This window comes from Hyperoodon ampullatus, assembly GCF_949752795.1.
Source record: "Hyperoodon ampullatus genome assembly, chromosome: 6".
Classification (NCBI taxonomy): domain Eukaryota; kingdom Metazoa; phylum Chordata; class Mammalia; order Artiodactyla; family Ziphiidae; genus Hyperoodon; species Hyperoodon ampullatus.
Genome location: NC_136919.1, coordinates 11,812,574 through 11,838,230, shown reverse-complemented (window position 1 = coordinate 11,838,230; position 25,657 = coordinate 11,812,574). Strand labels below are relative to the sequence as shown.

The following is a 25,657-nucleotide window of genomic DNA, read 5'->3' as shown; positions in this document are numbered from 1 at the left end:
CTAGAGAAAGCCCGTGCGCAGCAACGAAGACCCAATGCAGCCAAAAATAAAATAAAAATAAAAAAATAAATTTATAAAAAAAAAAACAGGCATTACAGCAAACTGTATTTCCTAAAATCAAGAACAGTGTCATATAACCACAGTATAATGATCAAAATCAGGAAATTAACAATGGTACAGTAAAAATCTAATCTACAGACTTTACTCGGAATTCACCAATTGTCTCAATAATGTCTTTTTACAGCAAAAGAAAATCCTGGCTCATATATTGCATGCAGTTGTCCTGTCTCTTAGTCTCCTTTAATCTAGAATAGTTCTTGGGTCTTTCTTTGTTGCAAGACATTAACATTTTTGAAGAGTACAGGCCAGCTATTTTGTAGAATGTTCCTCAATTCAGGTCAAACCCTCTACTCTTACTTCAATCTATCACTGTTAGCTGAAGCACTATTAACGTCTGAAATCTTCCTGAATGTAATTCAAGTGTGGAGGTAGGGTCTGCGTCTTTTATCATAGCTCCCTTTGAAAAATCAAGTAAAATCTGCATTGGGAAACCTAGACAATGGCAGCTACCTAACTGTCCTTAAAATAAAAATCTCTTCCTTTAGGAGAATTAAAAACTAAAAGACACACAGAAAGCCCATCTACCACAGAAGGTAACTGGCTTACCATACTCTGAAGTACAAAAGTACATGTCACTCATCGAACAGTCATTTTTAGAAGTCTGACATTCACACTAATATTTTAGGAAGGCTATTGTGACTGGAGGAGGAAGGTTGGGAACTAACATTTTTTTGAGCATCTACAATGTGGTAATTATACACATTATGGTAATATGCATTTAATCCTCAGAACAGCTCTGTAAAATTGGTATTAATGTTCCAGTTTTACAGATAAGGAAACTGAGCCTAGATATGAACTCCTGCCTAAAGGCAGGAGGTATTGAGGTAAAATCCTACATAAAGGCATTGAGGTAACATCCTCCACAAAGTTATAAGAAAAATAGGGGAAAGATATGTCCACAAAAATATATCCTGAAAGATATGCCCACAAATAGATTAAAACTGCAAAAAATAGATGAAAATATTTGCAAATGAATCAATGGATAAAGGATTAATCTCCAAAATATATAAACAGCTCATGCAGCTCAATATTAAATAAACAAACAACCCAATCCAAAAATGGGCAGAAGACCTAAAGAGACATTTCTCCAAAGAAGACATACAGATGGCTAAGAAGCAGATGAAAACCTGCTCAACATCACTAATTATTAGAGAAATGCAAATCAAAACTACAATGAGGTATCACCTCACACCAGTTAGAATGGGCATCATCAGAAAATCTACAAACAACAAATGCTGGAGAGGGTGTGGAGAAAAGGGAACCCTCCTGCACTGTTGGTGGGAATGTAAATTGATACAGCCACTATGGAGAACAGTATGAATGTTCCTTAAAAAACTAAAAATAGAATTACCATATGATCTAGCAATCCCACTACTGGGCATATACACAGAGAAAACCATAATTCAAAAAGACACATGCACCCCGTTGTTCACTGCAGCACTATTTACAATAGCCAGGTCATGGAGGCAACCTAAATGCCCATCGACAGACAAATGGTTAAAGAAGATGTGGTACATATATACAATGGAATATTACTCAGCCATAAAAAGGAACGAAATTGGGTCATTTGTAGAGATGTGGATGGATCTAGAGACTGTCATACAGAGTGAAGTTAGTCAGAGAGAGAAAAACAAATATCGTATATTAACGCATATATGTGGAACCTAGAAAAATGGTACAGATGAACCAGTTTGCAGGGCAGAAATTGAGACACAGATGTAGAGAACAAATGTATGGACACCAAGGGGGAAAGTGGCGGGGGGTGGTGGTGGTGGTGTGATGAATTGGGAGATTGGGATTGACATGTATACACTGATGTGTGTAAAGTTGATGACGAATAAGAACCTGCTGTATAAGAAAAAAAATTAAATAAAATTCAAAAGTTAAAAATAAAATAAAATAAAAATTGAGCTATAAACCCCCCCCCCCGCAATCTACTATTTCAAAATGAGCTAAAGACGTTAAGAAGATTATACAAAGTATGAAAGAACAACATACATACAAATTATAAAAACTTAGAAATGAGGGGATAGAACTCAGGAAAGAATTAGAAACAAAAGAAAAACTTTTCTGAAATGAAGACTAAACTGGAGGGAATACAAGAGCATACCAACTCAAAAGATGATGCTTTAAGAAAAACAAAAGAAAAAGAGAAAAACTTCAAAAATAAAAAATAAAGATGAATTCCACCTCAATAATAATATAAAGTTTAAAAAGCAATTGAGATAAAAAGATTTTAAAGAAAGTGAAAAATATTGAAGATAGGCAAAGAAGATCAAATACACAAATAATTGGAGCCCCTGAAGAAGAAAAATAAAGCAAAAGAACGGAACCAATGCTAGAACCTATCATTAAAGAAAATTTTCTTGGTATTAAAAAAAAGACTTGAAATTGTATGTTTCATATATGTTGAAAGACCACATTATATACCTGAGATGACAGACCCAAAATGACCATCCAAGACAGTCTAGTAAAATTACTGGACTTCAGAAGAGAAAAAAATACTTAGGCTCTAATATAAAAAAAGAACATGTGATTTATTAAAGAAAGAAAATTAAGATTACCATCAGACTTTGACAGCAACACTTTTTGCCAAAAGAAAATGTAGTAATACATTTAAGATATTCAAGGAAAGAAAGTATAAGCCAAGGATTTTATATCCAGCAAACTGGCTCATCTAGAAAGGGCACAGAAAAATTGTTATCAACCTTTAACTACAGAGGGAATATTGTTCTCATGAGCCTTCCTGAGGAATCTACTAGGGAGCCAGCTTCAGACAACCAGAAATGGCCAAAGAGTTATCACCATTAGAACTGGTTACAGTTACCTGAAGCCTGAGACTAAATGAGGGCTGAGAGGGAGAGAGTCTAGTGTGTAATGGCTGTGTGTTCTAGCAAAGTAAATACAGTTCAACTAGCCAAAATCTGTTGGGAGAATAGGGAGAGAATATGCAAAACAAAGTTAAAAGATAATCTGTAATCATGCTGGTGGTAACATTTGCATTGTTTACTGAAGCTGCTGTATATGAAAATAAATGAGTAATGATGGGATATTGTAATTCTATTATCCCCTGTGCCCTTTAGAACCAGAATTCTCAGCACAGAAGAAAGGAAGTACAAATGTAATAGGGAAGAGGTTAAGCAAAAGGTCTGTAGTTTTAAATTTGGACTGGAGGTAACTACATATATACACATATGCACATGTATACATGTATATGTGTGTGTATCTCCCTCCTCTGTCCACTGAAAAGGCCTGGAAACAATGACCAACCCCGTAGAAGTGAGTATCCTAAGCACCCAGGTTTTGGTCTCGAGACATTACTTCTCACTAAAAGAAACCAGTGCTTCCTGAAGAATTGTCTGATTCTAGGTTTGGGGGCAGGAAAGGTACAAGATGGGCCTGGAGCATCTTGTAATTTTAGATAACAAGGGAGCTAGGGTCACGTTAAAAAAAAAAAAAAAATACTCAGGGCCAACCTGAAGAAATTCTCACTGGCCAAAATGGTACAGTGTGAGTTTCAATAACAATAATAATTGCAATGAACCCAAACCCATAAAATATGTTTAAATCCACCAGGTTATAATAATACACATACAAAAGAATTGTCGTGTTTTGAGGGTGTTAGGGAACTAATTCTTATACTAAAAACTGGTAAATATAGGAAAGAATCAAGCATTTATCTTGTATTTGCTATATGAACTGTGACACTGGGTAAGAACATATAATAGTAAATGAAGGAAAGTGTCTCTTTATAAAAATATTCCAACCAATAAATGAAAAATAAACAATAAACTGAGAACATCATCATTTTACAACTCTCAATGAATAAAGAGATATAGGTATTAAGCATCACTGGTTACTAAAAATCACCAAAAAAAAAAAAAAAATGCAACCAGACTTAACATGTCTCACATAGACGTACCAAATACCACTTGCAATCTCACCCAAAAGACTGAACCTTAGTCTATCCAATCTCAAAACCCAGTCGCCAATCAGCAGGAAATATAGAGGACAGAGGAACATGGTGAAGAGCACCATGATCATGCAGTCAGCATGAGAGGGTGGAGGAGGGACCTATAAGTTAAAAGAGAATTTTAAAAGCCATATACTTTTTTAAAATGGACAAGGCTAAACTATAGCATCTAGGGATACACACTTGGGTAATAAAACTATTTAAAAAAAATTCTAAAGTCAGGATGGTGGTTACTTTTGGCAGGAGGAAAAGGATTTTGACTGAAGGGGTTTCCGGAGTGGGTGGTAAAACTCCACTTCTTGTCCTGGGTAGTGTTGGTCTTTAGTCGTTTATTTGATTAAGGCAGTTTTCTTCATCTGTTTTACAATTTGTTTTACAATAGAAAGATTTTTTAAAATGTATAATGATACCTATCTAGTGGGAAATACTGTAATGATTGAACGTCAACATTTCTTTGTAAATAGTGTCATCATGATGAGAATTCTTACTATCTTTTTCATTAAAATACACTATCTTGACTTTGAAAAAGAAACCTTCATATCAACTACACTGTTTTCTCATAGGATAGAATGTAGAGAAAGCTCAGCTATAAATTAAAGAGTTATTTTTGTCTACTTAAAAACTAATATTGTTGATAATGGAGGAAGCTCTGCATGAGTGGGGACAGGAGGTTATATGGGAAATCTCTGTACCTTCCACTTAATTTTTCTGTGAACCTAAAACTGCTCTAAAATACGAAGTTTTTTTTTTTTTTTTAAAACCCACCTAATATTAAGTTCTTTCCACGTGCGAGGCCCCATGCTGTATTATCTCATTTAATCTTCATAACAATCCTATGAGACAGATTACATTTGTTCTCTCCCTTTTACAGATGAGGAAACTAAAGCACAAAGGGGTTAATAAACTTTCTCAGAATTACATCAATAGAAAAGTAGAACCCAGGTCTATATGACTCCTGTGGGCAGGTTCCATATTTGATCCATCTCTTGGTGCCCAGTCTCTACTTTTGGCATTAAACTGACTTACTGAATACTAAAGATCAGGAAACAGATATTAAGGTTACATAAGCTACTACCTATAGCATCACTTCTTGGAAGTGGAGAGAAAAGAGGCATGGGCTCCTTTGAGCCCGGTAGTCACAGAGACCCTCTTCTAGGACAGACTGATCTCCCCAGCACGAGGGCTTGAGTCCAAGCTGGCAAGATGCTTTCTGCATCAAGATTAAATGTGTTTGGGAAACCAGAGAGATGAAAGAAACAGCTCCATGCTGCTGACAGCAGGGAGTGCAGCAAAAATGTTTTCTGTACCCTAGGAATGCAAAGTCACCACCCTGAGACACTGAATTATCAACTCCAGACTAAGAGGCGAGATGTTAGAGTTCACGTTTCTTCACTAGATGCTGGAAACCATCACCAAAGAGGATCAGAAGCAGCATGGGACCAGTGGAAAAAACGTGAGTTCTAGAGGCAGACAGCCAGGGCCCCCAATCCTGGCTCCATCTCCTACCAGCATCTACCTCACCCGGGAGCTCTCTTTATCCCTTTCCTTGGCTTTCTTTTTCTGAACAACACTTATCACCACCTGATACAGTATATATTGACTTTCACTTTTGTTTCCTGTCTGTGTCTGCCTAGAATATAAGAGATGTGAGGGCTGGGACTTTATTTTGTTCACTGCTGCATCTCCGAGCACCTAGAACAGTGTCTGGCATAGTAGGGTCTTGTCAAACGTTTGTTCAAAGTTGTTGGTTTAAATTATTTCAACTCTCTATGCTTTAAGTTCCCTATCAAACCGGGGATACATACCATGCACATTTAACCAAGAAAATATAAGTAAAGAGCAAGAAGTAGGGGTTCAGTAGATAGCAGGTATTCCCTCCCATATTTCTTTTGCCTAACATTCCAAAACGGAGGACAAAACTAATCAACTCAGGATAAAAGTTCCCTTCAAAGGAACAGATAATGACCTTTTAAGCTGGCAACTGACTTGCTCAGGACACCCTCAAACCCACAGACCATTTTTAATGCTGTGAAGATGAGAGTAAAAGTGCATCACAGTAGGAATACGGGCAGAGAAAAGTCTCAAGCAAATGGCTCATGAATAATGCCAATGAGCTGTGACTGAGGAGAGCAGGGTGAGTGGAGATCTGCCAGGTCACATCACTAACAGGGACCAGCAAACCAAACATAAATAATCTCCGGTTAAAGGCTTTCCAAAATTCCTGCCACACCTCCATGGAATGTGACTGCTGGGGAATTGGGCATTCACTGGATAAAAGGGAAGCTGCCTCCGTAGTCTGCTGTGGACGGTGGCGGGGATTAATAGAGAACAAGGGCTTTACATCCACCATCTCATTTAATTCTGAAAGTAATTTTAGGGGGGTGGCATTTTTATCCCCATAAAACAAATTAAAAACCTGTGGTTCAGCAGGGAAGGGCTTCCAGAGGTTTCACATCTCTTAAGTGGTGGCTTTCCTGGAGTCGCAACTTTCTTTAGCCTGCACTGAACTGGTAACTACAATATATGCGGGGTACCTCGCCAACACTGGAATATTCCACGGCACACTTTAGAAGCTGCCCCCCACTCCAAAGCCCCTAGGAAGTGAATACATTAAGAAATTAGACAGCTACTAGATAATAGTTGCTAGCTAATAAAACATCAGCCAATTCACTGAAGTCTGGAGTAGGCAATCAACATATGTGGATTTCTAATACTCCTGTTAGTTCCAGGCTAAACCCCCAACGTTTTAAATACCTTGTTCTTGTTTCATTATAAAATAGGAACCAGCCAGACATATGTCAAAGATGCCCTGTGAAGGTATCATTTACGTAGAGATTCTCCTTCCTATTTAACAATTCAGGAACTAAGCTTCATGAAAGTATAGTAACTTGCCTAGAGTCACACGGCTGGAAAGAGGCAGGGTCCAGGTTGGCACCAGGTCTAACTATAAATCAGGTTTTTTTTTTTAACTTCACCATGTTGTTTATTATTTGCCGGGGGTGGGGGGTGCCACTAAATAGCCTTAATATCCAGGATCTGGGAGTGCTGGTTCTGAGCCCATCTGACCTCACACCCACTCTCCACTCTTCTCTATTCTGTACAGAGAGCAGGCTGAGTTCCCTGGGCTCCCGAGTCAGCTGGCTTCCTGACTCGTTTGGCACATGTGAGGTGCTGGTGGGAGATGAAGAGGAGGAGGAGAGGGAGAGGCTGAGTGTTTCTCCTCTCTACCCTGCTGGGGTGGGCTGTCCAGCAGTGGTTCACCTCCTCTCTGACCCAAGCGCCCACGACACAGACCCACAGGTCCCAGCTTTCATCAGGTGACCCTGGCCCTGGACACAGGCCACCGCCTCTGCTGTTGCTAATCTCTGGATTACCTCTCTGCTCCCTGTCAGCTGGATAACCATTTCCTTGTTTTCCCTCCTGTAAACATATGAAGGGGTTCCGGTTGTCCTGGTTAGATCCTGACTGATGCACGGATCAAGTAGCTGGACTGAGGGGACAGGGACCGGTGGCCTGTGGCCCTGCGCTGAGAAAGCTGAGTGATGGCTAGGCTCTATGTCGCAAGACCACCTGTTGGCCACAATCCTCTGTCTCACTAGACAAGAAATGCTTTGGAAAAGGAACATGCATTTTTTCCCTGAGGCTCATAGCAATGAAACTGGGGTGAAATGAACGCATTTGGTATCCTAATTCCATGGCCTATTAGCAAGAAAAATTCATCAACAATCTTTAGCTACAGCAGTGTTTCCCAAACTGTGGTGAGGAGTAGTAGATGCATGGAATGTTAATAGGTAGTCTGTGGGGAAAAGGGTTTTGAAAAATGCTGGGTTAAGCAAAGTTAACCTGATTTCTTTACAGCAGGGCTATAGTAATGTACATTGTAAATATCTTTAAAAAAAGTTATAGTATGCAATATGTGACGATCACAAATTTTATGTGATCAGAAAACATATCAGTATCTTGTGGATCTAATATTTCAAGGACCACTCTTCTAGAAATGCTGGTTTATGGTATTAATGCTAAACCCCTTTGTGGCCTTCAAGGCCTTTCATGGGCTGGAGCTGACCCCTTCTTCACTTTGACCTCAGCCATGCTCCTTCCTGTCTATGCTCCAGACACACGACTGCTCACAATACCCAACCATGCCATGTAGTTTCAATGCCCCTTGCCTTTGCAAGGGCTACTTTCTGCCCCTGCTCCTGGGGAACTGCTATTCCTCCTGCAAGGCACCATCCCAGGTGCATCCTTCCCTGGGAAGCTTGCCTTCAGCATCCAAGCGGAAGAGACTGGTTGTGCCTTTGGATGTCTACCACCTTGTACAACGTTCCACTATAGCAGTTACCACACTTAGCGCAACTCTCTGCTTACCTTCTGTCTCTGCCCCTCACGGCCCTTAAGAACAGGACCGAGTCTTACTTGTCAGTGTGCGCTAGCCAGTGCCCTGGGCAGGTGGTCTCCAGGTCAGGTTTGTGGGGGGAACAAGTACACCAAGATTTTAAATACTTGTAACCACTTCCTGCTAAGGTTTGCTTATAATTGACTTAAAATTCATGTTAAATCAAATAAAAGTTCCATTGTTAGGATGACCCATAAAAAATTAACCTTATATTAATGTAGCCTTTATTATGATGAAAATAATTGATTTTCTTAAAAATCCTAATATCAGTTGAAAAACTACCACCATCTGGAATATTTAGCACCTGGATTAACACTGCTACCAGAAAGCTCGCCACTAGGTGTCAGCCAAGGAAAAGAGGAGGAAGGGCTGTACCTAAAAGTGTTACTTTTTCATCCAATTATCGCCGTAAATATCAAATATTTAAACAACAAAATATTAGGCAACTAAAATTATCTATTAAAGCGATGTTTTTAAGAATATATCTAAAATTTTTCAATTTCCCCTTTGCAAAATTGTTTATAAATGGTTTTAGTTTACCTGTATTTTCAAGAAACATTTGCACAGATTAGAGACATTGACTCCTAAGAGGAGACCAGCTCAGTATTCTTCTGAAATGACCTCAAATTGTACATAACACAGACCATATGGTAATCACCATTGGGGTGAGCGGTCGGAGGAAAGAGCATGGTTGCTAGAATCAGACAGATGGGAGGTCCGAATCTTGGTTCTGCCACTTCTTAAAAAAGTGACATAACCTTTCCTAGCCTTGGTTTCTCATCAGTAAAATGGGACCACACCACTTCCTCCATATGAGGACTGTAAAAATCAAATAAGGGAACATATATATATAAAGAATGTAGCATAAAACAGATGCTTCATATTATTTTCTTTTTCTTAGTATTTCAAGTCTCAGTGATTTATTTAACAAAACTGTATTTCAGCTCCCAAACTACTAAGGACACTGTAACTAGGGACTATTCTAATTTCATTCACTCCACAGAGAATTATCAAGCACCTTCTATGTACCAGGCTCTGTGCCAGGGATACATGAGTAATCACGACACTCCACTGTGGCTTCCATTCCTTTGTGAAAGGGTAGCATAAGGCTGAGTGTGACTGTCTATTTCTGAGACTATGCCCACATCTCATAGAAGATCAGTGTGGATGCATGTCTGAGGGGTTGCGTGGTGGGGGAAGGAAATCTACAATTTATCCCCTAGTCACCATCAATACCATAATGTCCCCCACAGAAAAAACCCACTATCGCTCCTCCTTACGTTACTGAACCCCTACTGCGTGCTGGGCGCATAAGAAGGAATAAGACAAAATCTTGTTCTCAAGAAGCTCACAGTCTAGCTATGTACGCGAAGTCATATAACACTGCTTCAGGCTCTAAATTGTCAAATGTTGTAACTGCTTGAAAATGGATCAGAAAGGTTTCTTTTTCAGAGTCTCACTGAAAAAGACACCCTAAAGCGAGATCATTTGACTTAAAACACTGGTAACAATAACCATTTCTCTTTGCCACTGCTTCCACAAAGATACAGTATTTAAAACTGTATCTGGTGCAGTGGTTAAGAGTCCACGCTCCCGATGCAGGGGGCCTGGGTTTGATCCCTGGTCAGGGAACTAGATCCCACATGCACGCCACAACTAAGAGTTCACATGCCGCAACTAAGGAGCCCGCCTGCCGCAACTAAGACCTGGCGCAACCAACCAACCAACCAACCAAATAAATAAATAAATATAAAAACTATGTTAAAAAAAATAAAACTGCCAGCATGGATTCAGCTTACTCCATTAATATACTCGCCTCGTGTATTTTCCTAACTAGAACTGAATATTTACTGCACGTGCTGATTTCACAGAGGATGATCCTCTCCAGATCCTAACTGCCTGGGGTTAGCTACCATGCAGATGCTGGCTGTGCCCTTGTTTTACATTTACATGTTCACGGTGTGGCGTTTGTGTCAGATTCTTCTTCTCATGCTCTAAGATGAAGCTGTGGATGGATGATTTTTTAAAACTAAGCATCTATATTGTGCAACACTGAAATATGACCACCAGTCTTTCTGATGCATAGTATGGGGAAAAAGGGTATCATTCATTCATCTGTTCATCCATTTATTCAACAAACATTTAATGAGCACTTACTAAATATTAGACTATGTAAAGGACACCAAGGAGTACCAAACATGGTCCCATCCTATAGGAACAAAGTAAGAAAGGAGCCAGGATTATTAAATGAGATCAAGTTAAAGCCTGGAATTCCTCCTGGATAGTCTAAGATACACTAGCTGTGTTTTATTTTTCAAGTATTTTAGAACATATGGGGATTTCATTTTGATCATATTCAGTGATGCTCTTTGAAATCATACAGTTAAGCTTGATCATTGTGTTTAAGCAGACTTCCTGCCAGTTCTCATCTTCTCTCACTTAAGGACCGACTTCTTACTTGGGCAGTCTACTTCTAGAACAACAGCTCTCAGTTCAGTGAGCATTCACTGTGGGGCTCAAGGTGCCAGGACTCCCAAACTGTGTTCCCAAGCCACATCAGTGTCCCTGGGAAGTAGACAGTGGAGATTTCGTGCCAATATTGAACAACGGTCATCTCCCAATAGGCAAAAAATGTTTTGATGAAATAGGAAAAAAGATTCTCAATTATATTTTCTCTTATGCATTTCAGAAATTAATGCATTTCTGAATTTTAAAACCTTGGTACCACCCCTCCCATTTGCCTGTAAGTGCTGGTGAGTAGTAACATAAATAAATAAATACCAAATAAATGCTGAAGGAAATAATTAAATGGGATTTCTTACAAATCCTTTATGCATTATTTGAGATAAAAGCTGAACTTTCATAGTTACTTCAAAAGACAGGAATAAACGGGCCAGGATCTCGTGTTTCCACTGGTTCCAGGTAGCCTGACACCTGCTGAACAACTATGGCCACCACCACTGTTCTAGAATGTGGCAGTCTCATCTCCTCCCCTTCCTCCTTTACCTTCTTGTCACCCAGGAAAGGTCATCCTCATTTAGTTAAAATCTGCTATCAGCAAAAAGCTACACTATTGCTATTTTTCTCAACAGTCCTACAAGGTAGGCATTATTTCTATTTTACAGACGAGAAAATTGAGACTCAGGTCATCTTCTGGCAGATGACTGAGCCAGGATTAAAACTCAGGTGACTCCAAAGACCACACTCTTTCCATCACACTCAGGAGCCTTCTTAGCCACTCGGAGCCACAGAGCTACAGTGCTGGTCCCCGGAGCCCTGGTGTTGGGAGCCTATCCCCTTAACCCTGCTTCACTCCCAGGACATGATCTTGACTTGGGATGAACACTGAAATGAGAAAAAATGGTAACCAGTAATTCACCAGCCCCTTCTCTAGTCCACCACAGACTCCTGTGTCAATGCATCTATTTAGCTGAGGCCTGTAGGTTTTGGCTATAATACCCTACCTACTTGCCTAAAACAAACTGGGAAATAAGAAAATCTTTCACCAACTTTTCCTACAGAACATTCATGGATACCTATCCATGCTTCACAAACATACCACTGTCCACTTAAAAACAGCACGGGCTCTGTGTGGAAACAATTTGGTGGTTCCTCAAAAAGGTAAACATAAAATTACTATATTACCCAGCAATTCCACTCCTAAGTATATACCCCAAAGAATGGAAAACAGGGATTCAGATACTTGTACAGGAATATTCATAGTGGCATTATTCTGAATAGCCAAAAGGTGAAAACAATCCAGTGTCCATTAACAGATGAATGCATACACAAAGTGTGGTATATACATACATACGGTGGAATATTATTCAGCTGTAAAAGGGGATGAAGTTCTGACAGATGCTACAATGTGGATGAACCTTGAAAACATTATGCTAGCTGAAATAAGCCAGACACAGAAGGACAAATATATATAATTTCCTTTATATGAAATATCTAGAATAGGCAAATTCAGACAGACAAAGTAGATTAGAGGTTACCAAGGGCTGGTGGAATGGGGGAATTGAGAGTTACTGCTTAATGATTCAAGGTTTCTGTTTGCGGTGATGAAAAATTTTGAAAATACATAGTGATTGGTGGTTGTACAACACTGTGAATGTAATTAATGTCACTGAATTGTAACTTAACAATGGTTAAACTGGCAAATTTTATGTTATTTATGTTTTACCACAGTTTAAAAAAAGAAGAAAAGCAGGGGCTCTGGAGACAGACATGGATTTGACTCCCAGATTGACCACTGCCAAGCTGTGTGGAGAATCTCAGAGCCAGCCCAGGGGCGTGCATATCAGCCCCTTCCAGGCTTCATCTAATTTCTCCTTTCCCTTGGTCACTTCCTTATCTCATCTTGTTTTACTGTACATATTACTTTAAGGTTCCTCAAGCTTTTTCTTTTTTAGCACAAGATAGAGGTACAGACAAATTAGTAACATCCTTTATATATGTCCTGGGTATACTCTGCTTGCCTCTGTGGAGGGCAGGGGGCGCACACCACGAAGCATTCTTAATTCTTTCCATTTTTAGCTGCTCCTAGGCTGAGTCAACAGAAATCTGCTTCCTTACCATGTTGTGACAAGTTAGCACCCAAAGTCAGGCTCTTGCATGCAGACTTGTATTTCTTCTACTCAGAAGACATCGAAATAAAGCATATCAAAGCTTTATTCACAAAGATGTTTGGTGGAATATTAATGATCATCTCAAAAAACTGGGAACAATCTAAAGGTCCGACGTGAGAGAGTGTTTACAGAAATTAAGGTAGCTGTACTTGATAGACTATGCTGCAGCCATGTAAAAAAGCCTAGGATGTAATAATGTTAAATGGAGGAGAAAAAAACTTTTAACTTAGATTTGAAAGCAACTTTGTAAACACTTGACATAGTGAAAAATAATAAGAATATACAAACTGTAGTTGAGGTAGTTGCATTAGTTCAGGGGCACTACAGTGATATTTTAATTTTTCTAGTTTGTACATATTTTTCTACTTCTGTTACACTAAAAACATATAAATACAGTTTGGGTTTTTTTTTTAACCATGAGATCAATGGTGTTACTCAACCAGGAGAGGGATATATATAGTATTTTTCTGACCTGCTCCAACATAACCCTGTCCATTCATGCTTGCAAGCCAGGCTATCAATCTGCTTTTATCTTAACTTCTCTCCCTTCAAGGGTTTTGGGTGGATAAATATGACTCAGCAGAATCATGTGACAAATCAGGGGCTGTATGGTGGATGAGGCCAGTGTACCCACAGCTGAATCTAGAAGCCGGGCCTCTTGGGAAGGACTAAGCAAGCAGCACTGGAGAAGCTGGCTGCTGCCTGCACAGCCTCCTTCGCGGTACTGATGCTGACTGCCAGTTTACTGTCACCACCTCAGCCATTGCTCCCTGTGGGCAGGGCTGGGCTCCATTCATCCTGGGGAAGCCCAGCCAGCACACTGGCCCAGAGAGAGCCACACGAGCTTGTTGAGTAAACAACTCTCACAGTGCTCCATCTATACTGGCCTTTCCACAGCTACTGGCACAGAACAGAATGCATCTTAAAGCACCAATTCCCATCAGTTTTGCTCTTTGATCTAACATTTACCAGGGACCTGCAATGGGCCAGACATGGGAAAAGCACCGTCACGTGCACTGCCTTAAGATGATTCCACGTAGCCATGAGCTATGAAATAAGAAACTATGGACAGAAAAAAGGATGCAATTAAAGCACACAATTCTATTTTTGAAAGTTCTTTAACACTGAGGGCACGGTGTCTTCCAAAGAGAGGGTGGTGGTTTAGTCTTATCCAGATTTCAAGATGATATAATTTTAAACAAAGGAGTGAGGTAAAGTAAGATTCTTTTTAAAATTCATTCGTTCTCCCTAGGAGGGAGAAAGGGGACTCGAGGCAAATTCAAGACCCACACTGCTATACACATCCTCCCAAAGTTTCAATCTTCTGCGCAGCAGAGAAAGGATGCTTGGCCTAGCAATTAAAATCACTTGTCTTTTATCCCCTTCCTGCCAAAAAGGACCCCAGCCCTAACTAGTTAATCCCTAACACACACTGCTACTCCCAGAGTTGCCTGGCAACTGCTAGGAGGCGTGTCAGAGAGCAAGAAAGGCCTAAATAAATGAGCTGGAGCCTGGGCTGTCGCTTGACACGGATAAAGGGGGTTTTTCCAAATGGAGCTGCCTGGCTGCTTGTGGTTCTGTCATTTAAGTAGAGAAGAACAAGTTGGCTTGACCGATATTGTTAAATACCTTGGGCTTTGCACCTGATATTCTCTGAGTGATTGAAAAATGGGTCACATGCCCTTGTGATTTGCCTACACTCTCCCCTCTGCCAGGCAGCACCAATCTCCAAAGCCTAAAGACAGGGCAGGAGCAATGTGTATGTACTGAACAGGGGTCAAGGGCCAAACCCGGCCCCACACACTTCTCTGTTCTTCCATTTCTTTCACCCATCCTTCCAACCACTGTTCCAAAATACATGCATTGATGCCTCTGCTATGCTATGACCCATGCCCGGTGCTGGAAATGCAGAGAAAGAGCTGTTAATGTGGAACACCAGGAAACCAGAACAAAGGCAGGCAGGAGGGTGGGGTGGAAGATACCTGGGTTTTTGAGTCAGGCCGACCTGAGTCCGATTCCTGGCCTCTGCTACTTGCCAGGAAGTCAAGGCAACCTCAGCCCCTCTCCCCAATCTGTAACGTGGACAGCAAGGGGCAGTCACGGGGAATTACTGCGACCACAGATGCAAAGCAACTCAGGGGTGAAGCCTGTTGGAGGCCACAGAGCAGGTAGGAGACTCGGCCGTGGCTGGACACCCTGGTGTCTCACTTTCTGATTCTCAGGAGGAATAAGTCACTTGGCCCTGAAGAGAGACCCTACCGGGGAGCCCACAAAGGTCCTCTGGCTCTGGGACAGGCACATGGCAGAAGGCACGGACGGAGAAGAGCAGCCTGGCACCTGGCACATGGCCGGGCCACAGTAAGGGGGCCACCTTCCTCTTCTCTTCCAGGCAGGGGAAAGAAAATAAAGCTTGAGACTCCCCAGCCAGCTGCGTTTTAAATTTTTTCCAGTAGGAGAGGAAAAAAAGGCCAAGGAGTTGAAAATCTCAAGCAAGCTCTGGGCCGCAGAGGAGCTGTGGCCCAGCTCTGCTTCTTGGGCTGGGGTTGGCCCCTCCTGAGGGGTCCTGTGGGAGCCGAGCAGAAAGGAGCACCATTGAGTCTGTGATGTTTCACGTTTTAAAAAAACCCAAACCCTGTGACTTTTCAGTGACCCAAGTCCCATGATGGCAGCCGCTGGCCCAGGTGGGAAAAGCCCCCAGGCTGCACTGTGCGGTGCGCCCCGTGGGCACCCTCTGTGCCCCGCACGCTCCTCCGAGCCCACCCCTGCAGGCAGTCTTCGTCCTCAGCCATGGACTGTTCTCCACTTGACCTGTCCCAGAGTCTCCCCTCAAGGCTACCAACCACTTCTGGCCACCAGCTTTCTCCTTTACTTTATGAATCGAAGGCCTTAAGTGTACTCGGGTCCTTTGACCCAGTAAAACCAAGTTGGGGATGCCGCCAAGGGAAATAATTCAGACCATGGAATGAAGGTTTATATAAAGATGGTCACCACAGTGTGGTTTAAGATGGTGAAAGGTTACTGACAATCAAAAGGACCAGTGCTGGGATATGTGGTGGGCCTCAGCACCGGTTTCAGATGGCAAGAACCTGATAAAAATATCTGTGAGCAGGGCCCAGACATCTGCCTTTTTAAGAGCCCCACAGGTGATTCTGATCCACAGCCAGAGTTGAGACCCACTGGGGTCACCTGATGGAAGATGCACAGCCAATGTTTAAGAAGAGTTTTTATATGATATGAAAAAATGCTTACGATACACTAAAAGACAAAACTAAATAACAGGGAACTGGATTGCTTTGCCAGGAATATCTCAACTAACTAAAAGTAAAAAATTAAAACCCCAAACTGAAATGAAACAAAAACAACCCCAATCTTCCAACTTATCCCCCCTCCCCCTTGTATATAGAAGAGATAACTAATAAGGACCTACTGTATAGACAGGGAACTCTACACAATACTCTGTAATGGCCTATATGGGAAAAGAATCTAAAAAGAGTGGACATATGTATATGTATAACTGAGTCACTTTGCTGTACACCTGAAACTAACACAACATTATAAATCAACTATACACCAATAAAATTTTTTTTAAAAAAGATGAGGAAAACAGACTCAAAAACAAACAGACAGGGCTTCCCTGGTGGCGCAGTGTTTGAGAGTCTGCCTGCTGATGCAGGGGACACGGGTTCGTGCCCCGGTCCGGGAAGATCCCACATGCTGTGGAGCGGCTGGGCCCGTGAGCCATGGCCACTGAGCCTGCGCATCCGGAGCCTGTGCTCCGCAACGGGAGAGGCCACAACAGTAAGAGGACCGTGTACCGCAAACAAACAAACAAACAGACAAAACAAAACAAAAAACCCCCAAACCCTAGAACCTTGGTAGAAACATGTAAACATGTTATCTCAATTCCAGATGGTAGGATTATGGGTATTTTCTCGTTTCTAGGCCTGTTACTTTATTTTATTTTTTGAAAGATTTAATTTAATTTTATTTTTGGCTGTGTTGGGTCTTTGTTGCTGTGTGCAGGCTTTCTCTAGTTGTGGCGAGAGGGGGCTACTCTTCGTTGCAGTGCACGGGCTTCTCATTGTGGTGGCTTCTCTTGTAGTGGAGTGCAGGCTCTAGGTGCATGGGCTTCAGCAGTTGTGGCATGCGGGCTCAGTAGTTGTGGTTTGCGGGCTCTAGAGTGCAGGCTCAGTAGTTGTTAGCTGCTCTGTGGCATGTGGGATCTTCCCGGACCAGGGCTCGAACCGGTGTCCCCTGTATTGCAGGCGGATTCTTATCCACTGCGCCATGAGGGAAGTCCCTAGTCCTGTTACTTTAAACTTTTTTTTTTTTTTAAACCAAGAGCAGGGTTCTTTTTGTTTTTTGTTTTTTTAAATAATCACAGAAACAACTAAAGACAAGTGGCCCCATGAAAGACATCCTATCCCCTCAGCACTGTGCTGCCTGTCACCCAAGCAGGCTCACCCAGTCACCGTTCCCCATGCACCACCCCCACCATGTGGCCTGACTCTAAAACCCATGACCCCTTCTTGAGCTCACATGCACTCTGCAGTCATTATTAATCTCACAAACAATCTGGCATTGGAAGTGTTATTCCATTTTTTAGATGAGGAAAATTGGCTATAATTAAATCTATGGTTTAAAAACCATCTAGATAACATGGTGAGGCTTGTCAGAAACTTTCAGGCCCTCTGGCTTCCCTCTTCGCCTTACAGAAAAAAGCCATTCTAGTACAGATAAATCAGACCAAAGCACGACAAGTCTCCTTATTTCATTGATTCTAAGACACAAATTTCTTCACATTTTAACATCTCTGAAATCTGGATGTCTTACAATTGACGGCATCCTTCAATTATAATTGGCAGCACCCTTTCTTAGTGATACATGCAACAGTGGTATAGCTTATGATGGAATGACAGCTAAAATTCAATGAAATGTACCATGTTTACAACCAAACTCATCAGCCTATCCTCAAAATGCTACTTTTAATGGCTATATAATATTCTATCATATGGATATACTTTAATTTACTTAACCAGTTGTTTATTTTTATGGACACTTAGTCCATTCTATGTTTCTACCATTACAAATCTGCTACTGGGGACACCTTTACTTCAAGCTTTCCCTTTTTATACTATGGGCATCATCATTCTCTTCCTGATCCAAATCTTGGGAGACATTTTGACATTTCTTGCCCCTCATCTCCCATATTTTTTCTATTTCTAGACTCATCTAGTCATTTCTTCTTCATGGTACCTTTTCCTGGTGTAACCACTGGAGGGCTTTCTTCTGAGTTCCCCAACCATCCCCTGGTCTCTGCTTCCAGTTTCCTTTTCAGTCCAGCACTGGATTACTGGTCAAACATGACTTCAGTCACATCTCATCTCTGCTCACACTCCTCGCCTACCATCCAAGGCTCTGTCAAATCTGGCTCCAACCTTGCCTGCAGCCCCATCTCCCCACCCAAACCCATGACTCCAGACAAAGGGGCCATGAAGGGTCCTGCCTCCAAGGCTTTGCTCACTCAGATAACCCCATGCCCACCACAGGAAGGGAAGCTGCTGTCTTTCTTTTTCCAAGTTTCAGCTTTCCTATGAGAGGTTCTATGGCTCACTGGCTCCTTATAACCATCTGGAAATGCAGAATGATAGGTATGCTTATTCTCATTTCACAGTGAAGAAGCTGAAGTTCAGAGAGATTAAGTGCCCAAGTACAGAGCCAGGCTTTAAACTCCAGGACTTCCATCCTTAAATCCGATGCCTTTGAGAGCCAAGTGCAAGTACAACCATAAACTTCTCTGGAGGAGCAACTTTTGCCCGGATCATATACCCAGCAATACCAGACTCAACAGCCTCTGGATTCTAGACGTATACATGACAACAATGATGTCACTGTAAGAGTGGAAATACTTCATGTCTATCAGTTCCCAGCAGCCTAAGGAAAGGACTGGGCCAGTTGTCCCATTCTCACTTTAAAGATGGGAAGAAGACAGAATTTTCCTTGAATTATACCAGCTCTCAAAACAGCACTGAACCTGACTGGTTTGGATGGGCCCAAGGTCAGGACAAAGAATCAGAGCCATCTGTCTTGGAGACAAGCAGGACGTGAGAAACTTGCTTTAAGCTGAAGGGCTTTTTAGGACCTAAGGGAAGTATTTCTTAGGAAGCAAAGAGAGTGCATCCCTTCTATTATGTGACCATGACATTGCCTGAAGCTGAGGCAGCCTAGCGAGTCAGGCCCAAGTGTTGGATGGAAGACAAGGAACAAGGTGGCATCAGGCTGCTGCTCCCTGAGCACCCACTGCCCCAGCCACTTCACAGAACATGCGCCTGGGTGAAGGGGAAACAAGGTGTTTGCTATCACTCTGTGCTTCACTTACACATGCAGTGGAGTCATAACAGTGAAAAAGTACTTAGCAAGGTATAACTGTGGCTTATGAGGAAGCACGTTCAAGATTCACTGTCAGAGTTTGCACATGAAATGCACTGCCTGATATCTAATCATCTTCTGTCATTTAATCTAATAAAATGCTATGGGTTAAAACAAAAACAAACATCCTGACCTATAGGCAGTGCGACCTGGGCTGGTCCCTCACAGACACTCTGACTAGGCTGGGTGTGGCTGCCATCTCCGCCTGTTCAGGATGCAGGGAGCTCCATGCTCCCTAGAGAAAAGGGCTGTCAGCAAGGTCCCCTCCAATGTCCTCTCCTATGCAGCGACCCAGGTCCCTGGGCCAATTTCTCCATTCTCCTTGGCCAAGAGGCTACAAGGAGGCGGATATCCGATGAAAGCTTCTCACTGAAGCTGGGAGAGCTGGTAGCTTCTTTGGTTTTAGGGATGACCTGGTGTCTTCATATCCGCACTGTAACTAATCACCTCACGGATGAGGCAACAGAGGCTCAGAAAGGTTGAAGGGCCATGGAGGCGGAAGACATTATTCCCCAGTCCTCAGTATACTTTGTAGTCAATACATCAAGACCACTCTGGGAACCTCTAAGAAGTGAGCCCCCTGGATGCCTTGCTTTCTCAAGTGTGGAGTAGAGGTCCCCGTGCCGGAAGACGGCGTTGAGGCTCAGCGGGAAAACGTGGGCACTGGGCCGACCTACCTGGCCCCTCCACTGGTCAGCAAGTTATTGCTTCTGTGAGCCTCGGTTTCCCCATGTGTCAAGTGGAGATGATCACTGCTACCTCACAGGCTTACTGGGACTCCTCAGTGAGAGCAGGTGTGTGCAGTGCTGAGCACTGTGACCCACAGAGGGAGCTACTGACCAGGGAGGGCAGGGGCCCTAACATTCACAGGAGCAGAGTGCTTCACACAGGGCAGCTCGGCTTCCTTGTGCTAAGAGGTAGCGCGAGGGGAGGACACTCCCCCAGCCCTCCAACACACACACACACACACACACACACACACACACACACACACACCACCCCCCCTCTTCTGGTGAATTCAACAACCAGATGAATAGCAGGTTTCCTGTGGCCCTGACCAAACATGGATTCGTAACATGTCAAGAAGCTACTCACCGGCTCTATTTTCAGAGCGTTTCGGTAGCTGCCGAAGAAAGCGGCCTGGGCCTTGAGGAAGGCTCTGGCCACACCATCGCCAGTTGTTGTGGAGACCTTCTTCAGCCGGTTCTTCAGTGAAGAGATCTGGTGACACAAAGGAGACAGAGGCTGAGGGCAGGGTCGGAGGAGGATGGCTGGCTACGCCCAACACACACAGAGCTCTAGAAAACCCCCGGGATGGGGATGGATTTGACACATCAACTGCTGGGAGAAAAAACACACATTCAGTATTGGGGCAGGTTTTTGAAATTTAAATAAATCTTGCTCCTATTAGGGAGTATCTAATAAAAACAAAAACAAAACCACTTTCTAAGCAGTTTCAATGTGCCAGTTTAATTGCTTTCACATAAATTTTCTTACTTAATTCTTTCAACAGTCCTGTAGGAAAGGGATTGTGCTCCCTTCTTACAAGGGTGAAACAGTCTCAGAGAGGTTATATTACATGGCTAGTAACAAACCCAAGAAGTGACCAAGTTGGAATATTAATTTAAGTCTTATAATCTGAGCCCAAACTACACAAATTTTTTTAGTTCCAATTCCATTTCCTCTTCAGATTACTTACAAATATTAGAAATAAATGGCTTATTTATAAGATTATAATATATATTATCATATACCTCATACTCTGAATATATATTTTTAAAATGTACTATAAATTATATATTTATTATATATATATAAAGTATATATAATATGTATAATATATTATTATAAACCTCATGTTCTAAAGGAATAGTCATTATATAGACTTACAGAAACACACTTATATAGCTTATAGATACGCACCCAACAGATTAAAACAAAGTAGACAAGAAAGTCATGGCAAAGCAAAAAGGGAAACGTGAGTTGTGAGATTCTTTGGATCCAAAGCAGTTGCACACATGAACACAAAATTTCCTGAAAGTGAGAATGAAAAGAGATTTTTTCCTATGAGTCCTCAATGTAGGAAAGCCTGTGTGACATGACGGTTGTTGCCCTCAACATCAGAGACAACATTAAGCTTCCTGGTCTGTTTCCAATATGCCATCCATCTCAGGAAGCCATATTGCACAACTTCTGGGCACACCACTCACACTATGTTCCATGTGAAAAGTGTCCCTGGAATTGTGCAACTTGGTAGCCTTGAGTCAATGGTGATACAATGGTGAGCAAAACCAGACAAGGGTCCTCCCCTCATTAAACTTATATTCTCGTGAAGAAAATACCAATACATATGACATTGCTACCATGACAAGCCTGTGATAGAGCTCACCAAGGAGGTCAAGGAAGGCTTCACGGAGAGAAACAGGCTTAGACTGAGATCTGAAGGATGAGCTGAAGTAGTTAACTTGCAAAGAGGGGAAGGAACAGTGTACCAAACACGGGGATCAGCATTTGCAAAGACACTGTAGTGAGGAGGAGTTCAGAGACTAGGGAGAACTGTGGCTTCAGTGGAGAGAATGGAGAATACGGCTTAAAATGAGGATAGAGGGAAAGGCAGGGGTCAAGAGCTGTGAATACATTAAGAAATTTTTTCCTTCATTTTGAGATAAAGGTAAAGCTAATGACTGTCTTTAAGCATGTAGGTGACATATGAACAGCACATTTCAGGAATCTGTATGGGGCTTAGATATAGGACTACCTAACGGCCTGACATTATTTAAGGATAAAATTTAGGGTAAAATTTAAAGATGAAATAGGAAATTAGATGCAGGTGGTCCATGAATCATCTACAAATTTTTAATATGAATGAGTAATGATCATTTTTCTGGGTATAGGCTGTATAGCTATCCTCAGGTTCCTAAAGGTGCCTGTGAACCTAAAAATATTAAGAACCTGGGATGGATTACATATACTCTTGAAATGCTCCATGGACATTATTTCTTATTACCAAGCTTCTGATAAGGGGTTTGTAATAGCTTATTAAGATATATTTTACATATCATAAAATTCATTCATTTAAAATCTATAATTCAGTCGTTTTAGTATAGTGACAGTGTTGTAGAACTATCACTATAATCTAATTCCAGAACACTTTCATCACCCCAAAAAGAAAACCCATCTTACTGGCAGGTACTTCTCACTCCCCACTAATCCTAGTCCCCTCCTCCCTCACCCCAGTCCTAGGTAACCACTGATCCACTTTCTGTCTCTATGAATTTGCCTATTCTGGACATTCCTTACAAATGGAATCATACAATAGGTGGTCTTTTTTTTCTGACTGGCTTCTTTCACTTAGCATACTGCTCATTAAAAACATGTTTCATCCACATTGTAGCACTTATTAGTACTTCCTTTTTTTCCACAGTTGAATAATATTTCATCGTATGGAAAGACCACATTTTATCTCTTCATCAGCTGATGGGCATCTGGGTTGTTTTTTGGGCTATTATTATTAACGCTGCTAAAAACATTCATGTATAAGCTTTTATGTGGAGACAGCAGAGATTTTGAGGCAAGAAACCGAATGGCAAAAATCCTCTGTTGCCAGATCTTTTAAAATAAAAATAATCCGTGTTTACTGAGCGTAGGGGAAGAAATCCTGTGCTGTTGCTCAAGGGGCGTGCCACATGCTTGGACAATCTAGTGAGTGAAGGTGGGATGATCTACTTCTCGGCTAAGTCAGAAGGGACGGGAACATGCGTTGAGGGGCAGCCACCCCATCTCCACTCAGAGGTGGGCCAAGGAAAACAATTTTCCTCTGGAAGCAGCTTGGAGTCTGTCATGACACCTGGGTGGAAATATTCGGTTTATCGTGACCACCCCCACCACCACCGATTCTGGCACACATGCGCCCCAGCACCACAGTGGTGAGAGCCCACGAGAAGCAGCGCAGGCCACTCAGCGCCCCGGCAGTCTGTCATGGACCTCCAGCTTGAAATAGCAATGTGAAAAAGAAATATGTTTTATTAAAATGTTAAAAATATTGTCCACTTCCCACCCTCCAAATAATAAAAGTCCTGCCTTTCCCGGGGACGAGGGTGACATTTCCATCCTTTGAAACAGTACAAGCCGGTGTCTCTCTTTTGTCTCCTCCAAGCCCTTGGGCCACCTGCGCCGCAGATTATTCCTCACTTAACCTTCCCTGGCCTTTTGCTTTCGTTCAGGAGGTGTTTAATTACCTTGGACTCACAAGGCTGCACTTCAGGTGAGCCTCTCCTAATGGCCTCATTACCATTTTACACAAAGAAGTCGTTGCTGATTGTAACTAAGCAAATAGGAGTGTGTGCCTTCCCGCCTGCCCCAGCTGCTCTGACACCAGCCAAGTGGTCCTGGGCTCTTGGTGCCCCTGTGACCACTCAGGCCAAGACTTCTGAAGACCTCTCCTCACCCTACAACAAGGAGAAGCTTTTGTCAGCACTTCAAACTTTGAAACTTCAAGTATATGCACAACTGATAACTGGTGATAGCATACTGTCCTTTAAATAAAAGTGAGGAAGGAAACTCTAAGGCTTAAATAACCCACAGTCATACATCTAAAACCCAACTTGCTCTGAGTGCTCCTGGGGGTGCTGGTCAAATCACTGACATCAGGGATCATCAGGCATAATTTGGGGGGACAGAAAAGCCAGCGAGGGTGGCTTCCTCCTTTATTGAGGTATCAGGAGGGAGACAGAAAACAAAGGGAAGAGAGTACAAAATTGAACTTGTCAGCATCTGAACTTCCCTCCTCCTCCTCTTTTCCCATCTTGGATACCGCAGCATCATCCAGCCAGTCTCCTAGGCTAGATTCAGATGTTAGATTCCATTCTTCTCCTTCCCTTCCCACAACCATTCTCCACATCTTACCACCCTCCTGCCAATATATCCTGAATCTCTCAGTGCCCATGACCTTGGCCCTGTGCTGCTCAGCTCTACCCATCTTCTCTGGCCCAGATCAGTGGAGTAGTTTCCCAGATCAGATGGACTCTCTGTCTTTAGTTTTCCTTCAATGCCAACTACCCACAGCTGTCCCAGTATTCTTGGAAATATATGAATCTGATCTCTATCAAAATCCTTCAGTGCCCCCACCCTTGGCCATCACCACCTGCAGGAAAACATCCCAACTCCTCCGAGTAGTCTGCGACGTTTTCCTCAGCTGGCCTCGCTTCCCTTGGCCCCCCTTAACGGGTATTTGACTGATACTGAATTGCTATCTAGAAGCATATACTACCCTCCAGTCCAAACACATGCTGACAACTCAGATGGAGCTGTCCCTTGTCCCTTTCTGTCCTACTTGTGAACATCTATTTACCCTTTGAAAGACCATCCAAGTGTCCATAAGTAGAGGCCTATTAAGTAAATTATACCACATCCTTGAAATATTGCATAGCCGCTAAAAAAAAAAAAAAAAAGTGGCAGTACGCTGTGAACTAACATGAAAAGATGTCCACAAACTACACCCAAATGGGGAGAAAGCACAAGTTACAGAGCAATATATATAACATGAATCATTTAAAAATATATATATGTATAAAAATCATTTATATATATATATGTAGTAAGAATCTAAAATGCCACATATCAAACTTTAACCATGTAGGGATGCTTTCACTTTCTATTTTATGCACTTCTGATTGTTTTGATTATGCTTTATAAAAAAGTATGTTACTTTTATAATAAAGAATTTAAATGAGGTATTTTTCTTTAATAGTCAAATTAAACATTGCCTTGGGTTAAGGGAAAGAGGAAATCCAAATGTCCCCTCCTTTGTGAAGCCTTCCCTGACCACTAAGACAGGCTTAATGACGCCCTGCCTGGGCCCCCTTGGACTGCGAGTTGTCAGTGAATTGTAGTGTCTACTACCTTTCCTGCTAGACTGTGAGTTCCTAGAAGGGCCAGCAGTGGTCCAGCAGTACTTGGCCCAGTGTCATCATTCAGCACTTTTTGCTAAATAAAAGAACAGATGAGCGAGTGTTCTGACATCTTAAAAGGCATTTCCAATGGCCGAGCCTCCGTGCTTGGAGGAAAGTCTAGGATTACATTCAGTGAATGATCATTGGAAGAAATGGT

The 25,657-nt window shown here is 42.1% G+C and overlaps 1 protein-coding gene across 4 annotated transcripts in view; it reads right to left on the bottom strand.

Moving 5' to 3' along the window:
- DENND1A (DENN domain containing 1A) overlaps positions 1–25,657 on the bottom strand; it is a gene marked incomplete at both ends in the record, with an annotated part of 539,637 nt that overhangs the window by 127,633 nt on the left and 386,347 nt on the right. For all 4 annotated transcript variants that reach the window (XM_079705783.1, XM_079705782.1, XM_079705784.1 and 1 more), the window contains one exon: positions 20,645–20,770. In XM_079705783.1, the coding sequence (XP_079561909.1) occupies positions 20,645–20,770 (126 nt within the window). The remainder of the gene's footprint in view (positions 1–20,644; positions 20,771–25,657) is intronic.